The following is a 9,555-nucleotide window of genomic DNA, read 5'->3' as shown; positions in this document are numbered from 1 at the left end:
TAAAACTTACTTTTTGGGAATTTCAGTGGGTTTCTGTGAGGGAGACGTGGTACTCACTGCGGTGCTAAGGGAGTAATTTAACATCAACGTAACTCTTTCCCCAGCCCTCTCCCCATTTGCTTTTCTTCTATTTCCTTCTGTGCATTTCCCTTTTCCTGTTGGGAATAAACGGTCTGGCAGATTACGAGAAGCACGATGCAGAGGAAGAAGCTGCCATGTTTGCTGCGAGCACCCTTGGGCACAGAGCTGAGAGCACGCGGGAAAGGAAAATAAATAAATGACACCAGATGCCACTTTCACTGACCCCATGACATCACTGTCTGAGGAAGGACATCCACAAGGTGAGGACGCGCAGCCTCGGCTTCCAACAGCAGATGAGAGCTTAGTATTTGATACGCGCTACCTCTGGTTTAAAACTAGCAGCACTATATTTGATTTTATTTTATTTATTTTATTTTACTTTATTTTATTTTATTTTATTTCATATTATATTATTTTATTTTATGATACTGTTGTGATCCTCTCATTCATATTTACTGATGACACATCATCCACAAAACCCGCTGCTTTCTTCTGCACGCTTTATTATCATTCTAAAGAGTTGTAGCCCATGGCTGGGGCTGCCATATTGGGCTAGCCATGACGGAAACCGCAGAGGTGCTGGTCCCTCTACGTCTTCGACAGGAGGTGTATTTTGGTCTGCGTTTTTCACCACGGGACACAGACAAGGACGGTGGCTTTCCTAGACATCTGCCTTTCTCCTTCTCACTGGGGAAGTCCGTCAAGAAGGTACTTCCTAGTGCACCATATGAGTCTTCGTGAGCCTGGAAGAGAAGGGCAGGAAGATGTTACTAATTTAGTCAATGCTGTGCAGCTTGCAGAAACTCTGTCAGCTTCTGCCTACACACATCTCACCTCCTATTGTTAAAAAAATTACAGCCACTGAAAGAGATGAAAAAGTAACACGTTTCTTTTCTGGTTTTTATAGTGATAAGGCAAATCCGATTCTTCTTGCCCCTGCTGTGTGGGCTTTTTGGACTTTGGGGTCCTTTGGGGTAGCTATGGAGACGCGGGTCCCTGCACGGGTGCTATCAGATGCACATAGATGCACTAAACCTATTTTAACAGCTCTGAATGCAAGGACCGCATTGGGTAAACCTCTCATACAAGGCGCTAGGACTTCCCAGGACTAATTAACATCTAGTTAGTGCTTTTCCATTTCTCACCAGTTGAAGACCAGCCACCTGTAAAGCTGTGGAGAGGTCAAGTGCAAATTTCAGCAGAAATTTCGGAAGATAGCTACGAGTTCATGGTGACCCTACGATTATTAGATGGCTTTTTGTCCAGTGAAAAAGAAATTGGCAGATGTGTCCTGAAAATAAAACACGCAGTAGGTGGCACAGGCACGAATAACGTTACGAATTGTCTCAGGGGTTTCCAGACGCGGAGAGGTGTGAGAGCTTTTTCCACCATCTCCACTTCTCTCTCAGGTTTTGCTTTCGTTTCTGCTTCGCACAGGTTCCCATTCTGCCATCACACATAAATTCCACCCAGGCTCTTGTCTGAGCCCCCTCCTGTTTCCTATTTGTCACGAAACCCCCCCATGCCAAAACAATCGCGTTGACTCTGCTGTCTCCTTAATGTTATACTTGTGTATTTATTCTTCCCCTATAACAGCTATTTTGTCAAAACGGCCTTTTTCCTGGAGATTTATACTTACTGATTTCATACCTTGCCTGCACTCTTTTACAGCTGGGGCCGGACATAAGAAATCGGAGCGAAATGTCTTTCTTCGTCGGCGCTAAAACTGCCACGTAAGGGCCGCGCTGGTACACCTCAGAGCTGGCTCCCCAAGAAAAAGCGAACTTACAGTCTGCAGGAGACCTGAAGAAATCCTATCGAATATTTTAAAGACTGTTTCCTCTGAAGGCTGTATTGTTTCAATAGCACATTTCTTCCAGTCCTCCTTTCCTGTTTTTCCATTCATGTGAACACAGGGTATTTTAAGAGTCCATCTGCTCATGTTACTTATTCCTCACTTCAAGTCATAATCCTCTGTGATACTACAGTTAATTGCGCTGCCTATGATTATATTGCATCATTAACGGGATTATGATATTCAACCTTATCTATACTGGAGTAATTTCAAAATATTTCTACTGTTACCAGCTCCGGCTGAACTTCAACAGCTTTTATAATTTTGAGGACAGTTATTGTGTATCTGGCTATTCCGATGCCATTCTTAAATAGATAAAAGTGCCCGCACCACATTTTACACCAGTTGTAACTAGATTAATTTGGATCTTGCACCTTTCTGGCTGAGTTCAGGCCTGCCTTCAGTCACGTTATTTCCATTCACAGCAGCGAGGTCTACTACAGGCAGAGGGTGATGTTATTTAAAAATAGCACCATGTATTTTAAGCCATCTCTGAGCAAGGGTAAATCCGATTCCCGACATGTCAGTAGGTGAAGCATCTACATCACGACCGTACAACGGCTCTTGGTTCTTTTATCACTTTTTCTGCCTACAACTGTCCCTCCTTTACCAACAGAGCGCGGGCCAGCAGAAAATGGTCCCAATTTGGCTTGCAGCCCTCTGCTCCGGGAGGAATTTGATGTTTGAAAACACTCCGCTGGGCGAAACTCTGCTCAGCACAAACGGCCGACCAAAAAAAATAGGGGGGGGAGAGCATTTTTTTTTTTTTTTTTTGGAGGGGAGGGTATTTTTGGGGAGGGGGGGTATTTTGGGGGAGGGGGCTGCAGCCCACGGGGTGGGGGGGCGGGTCGGGGCAGCCGCAGGTGCGGGGGCTGCGCGCCTCCCCCCGCGGGCGCGGAGCGGCCGGGAGAGGGCGCGATGGCCCCACGGTAGCGGCGGCCGCGGCCGTGGGAAAGCGGGGCCGCCCTCAGCGCCGGCCGGAGGCGGGGGGGGGGGAACAGGGAGAGGAGGGACACGGGGGGACAGGACGGGGACGGGTCCTCCCGCCTCGCGGGGCGGCCCCGCGTCACCCCCCCCACCAGGGCTTGCGCTCGGCGTCTGCTTAGAAAAAAGCTGGGGTGGGGAATAAATAAATATTCATATAGAATAAAAAAATCCCCGCGGGGGACGGGACAGCCGCTTGGCAGCTTTTTTGTTTAGGGGGGGGGGGCACACCGGGGTGTCCCTCCATCTCCCGCGGGTGCGGAGCCCCGCGCGGCGGGGGAGGGGGGGGATGTAGGATGCGCGGCGGGTAGCAGCGATCCGGGGGGGGGGGGCGGGGGCGCGGCGGGGGAACCGCAGGTGCGTAAATTGCACCCGCCCGGACGGCGGGGGGGGGGGGGGGGGGGGGGTCAGAGCAGGGGCGGGGGCATCCCCGTGGACGGCCAAAAGGAGCGTAGCTGCAAGGTGACCCCCGTGGGGCTCTGCCTCCGCCCCCCCCCCCCCCCCCCCCCCCGGCAGCCTCCTTCTCCCGGTTTAATCCTCCGCAGGCGCCGGCAGAGGCGGGATAATCAAGCGGCGACCGGGGCGGGGGGTGCCCGAGCCACACAAGCTCCTTTGTGCCGGAAGCCAGCGGCCCCCCCCCCCCCCCCGCCGCCCCCCGGCCACCCCCTGCCCCCCGCGGGGCCAGCTCGCCCTCGGTGCCGCCGAAGCCTCTTCGAGGAGGGCTAGAGGAGAGGGTGAAGCCCCTTCCCCTCCCGCCGCCATCGGGGGGCATCGCCTCTCCCTGCTGCGAGGCCGGCGGGAGGAGGGGAACGGCGAGGAGCTGCCTTTTAATCCCTACTACTATTTTTTTTTTTTTTTTACTATGTTTACTTCCGACCTCTCCTTGCGCGGCTCGTAGTAAAAAGGAAAAAAAAAAAAAAAAGCCATAGTAAAATAAATAAAAAGGGCCGCGGAGCGCGGCATCGCCTCCCCCCGTCCCTTCCCCCGGAGGAGAAAAGCGCCGGCGCGTATTTCTCCGGAGGGGTGGGGGGATTGAAGTGCGGGGGGTAGGGGGGTTGTCAAAAGAGCGCGTATCAGCGCGGAAGCAGCGCGGCCGCCCCCTCGCGGCGCGCCCTCCCCCGGCCGCGGGAGCGCGGATCCTTGCGCGGCCGCCAAGGGGCGGGCACGGGCAGGGCGGCGGCGCGCAGGGCGGGAGCGCGCAGGGCCCCGCGGAGCTGCCTCCGCCCCCGCGGCCTCTCCCGCCCGCCCCTCGGCGGCGCTTTAAAGGAGGAAAGCAACTAAACTTCTATTGTACCGGACAGAGCGCGCCGCGCAGCCCTGGACCTACAACCGCCGCACGCCGGGAAGGCGGCAGCTCTCCGCTGCTCCCTGGGTTATTATTATTTTTTTTAAAAGAAACCGTGGTGGGAGGAAGAGATCTACATTCTCCCGGCGTTTTGTCCTTTTTTTTTTTTTTTTCTTTTCTCCGTCCTTTCCGGCTGTTCTTTTTAATTTTACTGTAGATATTATATTTTTTTTTTCCTCGTTTTGTTGTTTCCCCGCGCCGCCCGCAATAATTGCCTCGCTACGTTTCGCAGCTGGCGCGTTGGAGAAGCCGGTGAGTTGCGGGGGGCTCTTGCTTTTTTTCCCCCCCCCCATCACTTCGATTCCTCTCCCCCTCCTCCTCCTTCTCCCGCGGTTGTGGCGTTTGGACTGACACGGGCTGGTGACACCCGGGCTGCTGGCGGGGCTGCGCTCCGCGGACGTGGATACCGACGGTCCCTCCCGAGGGACGCTCTCCTCTGCCGGGGCACCGGCGCTCCCCATCCTCTTTCTTGCGATCGGATTTTAATTTTCTCTTTAATTTAATTTTTTTTTTTTGGGGGGGGGGCGCGGTGTAAGCATTTGCTGCTCCCGCGTATGCGCGGGCAGGCAATGGTTATTGCACGTATTGCTTGTATATATACGTGTGTATATATATATGCGTGTATATATATATACGTATGTATATTTGACAAGATTTGGCAAAGTTTGCCAAGGTCCCCGTGCATGACCAGCACGCCCAGGTGGGTGGCTGGGGGGCAACCCGGCTCCCGGCTGGAAGCTGCCGGCCGCCCCTTCCCGCCCGGCTCCCGGGAGGCGGGATGGGGATGGCGCTGCGGCCCCGGCAGGGAAGGGGGCTCCGTGCCGGCGCCGTGCCCGGTGTGAGCGGGGCGGGGAGACGAGCCCGGCCGAGCTGCGGCAGCCCCCTCCGGGGGAGCCGCGGGGAGGGTGGTCCGGCAGCCGGCCCCTCGGTACATCGGGTCGCGCTGTCCGGTTGTCCTGCCGAGCTTAGAAGGGAGTGAAGGGAGGTCGTGGATTTTATTTTATCATTATTATAGTATTTTTTTTTTTAATTACTAAACGCGACTGCGCTTTCTACCCGCCCGCACGGCGTGGGGAGCCGGGAGGGAGCGCTGCGCGCCGGGGGGGCCGCCGATCCCCGGGGGTGAACCGATCCCCGCGGCGGAGCTCGGCTCGGCTCGGCTCACCCGGACGCCCCCTTTTCCCCCCAACCCTTCCAGGCACCAGCCGCCGCGATGCCGCTCAGCGCCGGCTTCCCCAGCAAGAACTACGATTACGACTACGACTCGGTGCAGCCCTACTTCTACTTCGAGGAGGAGGAGGAGAACTTCTACCTGGCGGCGCAGCAGCGGGGCAGCGAGCTGCAGCCCCCCGCCCCGTCCGAGGACATCTGGAAGAAGTTTGAATTGCTGCCCACGCCGCCCCTCTCCCCCAGCCGCCGCTCCAGCCTGGCCGCCGCCTCCTGCTTCCCCTCCACCGCCGACCAGCTGGAGATAGTGACCGAGCTCCTCGGGGGGGACATGGTCAACCAGAGCTTCATCTGCGACCCGGACGACGAGTCCTTCGTCAAGTCCATCATCATCCAGGACTGCATGTGGAGCGGCTTTTCCGCCGCCGCCAAGCTGGAGAAGGTGGTCTCCGAGAAGCTGGCCTCCTACCAGGCGGCCCGCCGGGAGGTGGGGGGACCCGCCGCCCGCCCCGGCCCGCCGCCCGCCGGGCCCCCGCCGCCGCCGCCCGGCCTCGCCGCCTCCCCCGTCGCCTCCGCCGGCCTCTACCTGCACGACCTGGGGGCCGCCGCCGCCGACTGCATCGACCCCTCGGTGGTCTTCCCCTACCCGCTCAGCGAGCGGGCCCCGCGGGCCGGACCCCCCGGCGCCAGCCCCGCGTCCCTGCTGGGCGACGACACGCCGCCCACCACCAGCAGCAGCGACTCGGGTGAGTGGGACCCACGCGTGATGGTGGTGCTGTGTGTAGGGGGGGGAGGCGTGGAAACCCGCTGGCGGCCCCCCCTTCTCCCCCCTCCCCTCATGGGCTTTTTTTAAATGCCACGTTAGCGAGGCACGGAGAGGCTCCCAGCGAATTTATTTCCTGCAAAACCAGCCCAGTTTTCCCTCCAGGGGTGGAGGGAAGAAAGGGGGGGGGGGGCGAAAAAAAAAAAAACTAAAGAAGCGAGGGGGGGAGGGAGAAACTTTCATAACGGGGTCAGAGCCGGTCTGGGATGCGGTGTCCCGGTGAAAGTGGCTCCCGGTGCCACCCGTGGGCCGGGAAGGAGTTAACTCCCGCCCGAGAGCCGCGGGGGGAATGCGCCGTCGGGGAGGTGCTAGTGAAAGTGACTGCAGAGGAGTGAATGGGGCTGGGAAAGTTTTAGAAATGCTTCCTTAGGTATTTGACAGCCTGTTCCGCTCCCTCGTAAATTTGGGTTGAACGTGAGTTTCGAGCGCTACAGCCTTCCTTCCCCCCGCCCCCCGCCTTGGATTTTCCGCAAATTAGCAGATCAAGAGAGATTCAGAAAATGTCTCTGAATACACATGTGTGTTAAGTAAGCTTTCTTTTGAGGCGTGGCCAAAGCCTTCTAAATCCTTAATTAAGGGCAGCTTGAGTCTGGGAGCTTTATTGCGCTGTACTGCTGACAACCGAGGTTAAACTTTCCTGCTATCTTTTTCATGCGCTCCTCGGAATTACGCAAGATCGTTGCAACTTTTGAAATCAGGGAGCCGGGGTTTGAAGCGCGGTCCATGTGTCCTATTGCACTTCCTTAAAGGAAAGGCTCTTGGGGAAAGTGGAGTCCAGCAGCATCAGATGGGTTTAAGAAGGTTTTATCAACCAGTTCCTCGCTGTGCAGCTCAGAGTAACCTTCCCTTATAAATACAGAGTATTTGCGCAGATCAGCTTATGATTTATTTTTTCCCCCTCTTGCAGAAGAAGAACAAGAGGAAGATGAGGAAATTGATGTCGTTACATTAGCCGAAGCGAATGAATCCGAATCCAGCACCGAGTCCAGCACAGACACGTCAGAAGAGCACAGTAAGCCCCACCACAGCCCGCTGGTTCTCAAACGGTGTCACGTCAACATCCATCAGCACAATTACGCCGCTCCTCCCTCCACCAAGGTTGAATACCCAGCTGCAAAAAGGCTAAAGTTGGACAGTGGCAGAGTTCTCAAACAGATCAGCAATAACCGAAAATGCTCGAGTCCCCGCACGTCAGATTCAGAAGAGAACGACAAGAGGCGAACGCACAACGTCTTGGAGCGCCAGAGGAGAAACGAGCTGAAGCTGAGCTTCTTTGCCTTGCGTGACCAGATACCCGAGGTGGCCAACAACGAAAAGGCGCCCAAGGTTGTCATCCTGAAAAAAGCAACGGAGTACGTTCTTTCCATCCAGTCAGACGAACACAGACTGATCGCAGAGAAAGAGCAGTTGAGGCGGAGGAGAGAACAGTTGAAACACAAACTCGAGCAGCTAAGGAACTCTTGTGCATAGAAACTCTTGGGCATCGCTTAGAATCACCCAAACTAGACTGAAACAATGATAAAATATTAGTGTTTCTAATATCACTCATGAACTACACCAGTCCATTGAGTATGGAACTATTGCAACTGCATGCTGTGCGATTTAACTTGAGACTACACAACCTTGGCTGAATCTCCCAAGGGTTTGGCCAGAACCTCAAAACTGCCTCATAATTGATACTTCGGGCATAAGGGATGACGGGACATTCTTCATGCTTGGGGATGAACTCTTCAACTTTTTTTTCTTTTAAGATTTTGTATTTAAGGCATTTTTTTCATATGAGAATCCCAAATAAAGGTTGTCCCCAGATTGCTGTATATTATTGCCATGTAAATATCTTTAATAAAGTCTTTATAGAAAAATGTGCAACATTAATACGCAACAGTTGTGGCAACTGGATTTATACTTGTCTTGAACTTCTGTGCCATAACATTTCACAATTTTGTTTTTTATTTAAATACATTTTTTTCTTTTAAAAATGATTTTTATTTTGTTTTTAGATAAATAAATATTTGCCCAAAATATAATTAGCTAAATACTGTGTAAAGACTTTGCTTTGTCTCCTGCTGTTGTCATTAGATGCTCGTTTCCATGACATCCCTCTCCCTGTCATCGTGGCTGTGACCTGACAGAAGCCAAAGGGGAGTTAGGTGAGAGGAAATTATGATAGTTTTGTAGCTTAGGAGGGAGTTGAGTTTCTTCCTCTCCCCTGTCCCCCCGCCCTTGTGTTAATTCAAGTAGATAAAATCGTTGGTCTAATGTGCTTGGTTAGTTCAACCAGTGTTGCCACCATGAAGGTGGGTGGTAGCAATGTCTGTCTTGGCCACGGTCATCTGCCTGCTGGAAGTAAAGTTGAGGTGATGTATTTTTACACCAGTCACCCCAGCATGTGGGCTCTGCATTCCTTCCAAATACGTATAATTACATTTTCAGGGCATGACCTTCATTCTGCGCTAGGGACCCAGCTCTGTATTTTGAGGGCTGCTTTGTAGTCGGCTCACCTTAATTGCTTCCTGTTTGATTTTGAACAGGAGTTAAATGGGATAAGAAAGTAAACCGAGATGGCGAGTGTTGAAGTGGTTAAAACAACAGAGCATTTTCCCTTTTTAAGTGCTGAAATCGGCAGAGCCACTCTTCCTGGTCAAACACCTTAACACTGCATTCATGTGAATAGTTAGGTGGGATTTCAAGGAATACAAAGTTCAAGGATGCACGAAAGGGAGCAAAGGAAAAGAAGAGCTATTTCTCACTTGAAGAATCCGCTGGGACAGATTCCTAACGTCTGTCAGATATATTAAATCATATTTACATTCAGGAATTGTCTCATGATCAGCTTCAGATGAGCAATACAGTACTTGCTTGACACAGCTCCTAAGGCGAGGTTTGATCTTTTTCCCCCCTCCTTTCACCCACTTACCTCCACTTCGGTCAGAACTTGAGCAAGAAATCAATGAGCCCTTTGATGTGGGGGAAGAAGGTGCTTTTTGAAAAAGTTGAGCCTTGTACTTTTTGATTTTCATAATTCCCGTTAAATACATATTTGCTTGGCTTCCGACCATCCGGGCAGCGGTGCTGCCAGATAACACCAGTGCCAGCAACTGAACTGGGACCGAAGGTTCAGGTTTTCTATTCCTTTTGAGTTCGGAGTGGGAAGAAGATGGGCTGTGTGTGTGTGTACATGGGGTGGGGGAGTGGAGGTAGCATTTTAGGGACAGTGTAGATGCCAAAGATCTCTGTCCTGCAAAGCCTAGGGTGACCGTCCTAACAATTTTGCACATGGGACTCCCAGAAGAAAGTAAG

General features: G+C 53.3%; 1 protein-coding gene across 1 annotated transcript; it reads left to right on the top strand.

Moving 5' to 3' along the window:
- The first annotated feature begins 4,226 nt into the window (after nt 1-4,226).
- MYC (MYC proto-oncogene, bHLH transcription factor) lies at nt 4,227-8,291 on the top strand. Its single transcript, XM_054193272.1, has 3 exons — nt 4,227-4,517; nt 5,464-6,178; nt 7,163-8,291. The coding sequence occupies exons 2-3, from the start codon at nt 5,479-5,481 to the stop codon at nt 7,723-7,725; spliced, it is 1,263 nt and encodes a 420-aa protein (XP_054049247.1). The 5' UTR covers nt 4,227-4,517; nt 5,464-5,478; the 3' UTR covers nt 7,726-8,291.
- The last annotated feature ends 1,264 nt before the right edge of the window (nt 8,292-9,555 follow it).

Source organism: Rissa tridactyla, chromosome 2 (genome assembly GCF_028500815.1).
Source record: "Rissa tridactyla isolate bRisTri1 chromosome 2, bRisTri1.patW.cur.20221130, whole genome shotgun sequence".
NCBI classification, from domain to species: Eukaryota; Metazoa; Chordata; class Aves; order Charadriiformes; family Laridae; genus Rissa; species Rissa tridactyla.
This window is presented reverse-complemented; position numbering and strand designations above follow the sequence as displayed.

Coding starts and splice junctions, on each gene's coding strand:
- MYC (XM_054193272.1), top strand. CDS start 5,479: ATGCCGCTCAGCGCCGGCTTCCCCAGCAAGAACTACGATTACGACTAC. Junction 6,179..7,162: donor CACCAGCAGCAGCGACTCGG/GTGAGTGGGACC, acceptor CCCCTCTTGCAG/AAGAAGAACAAGAGGAAGAT.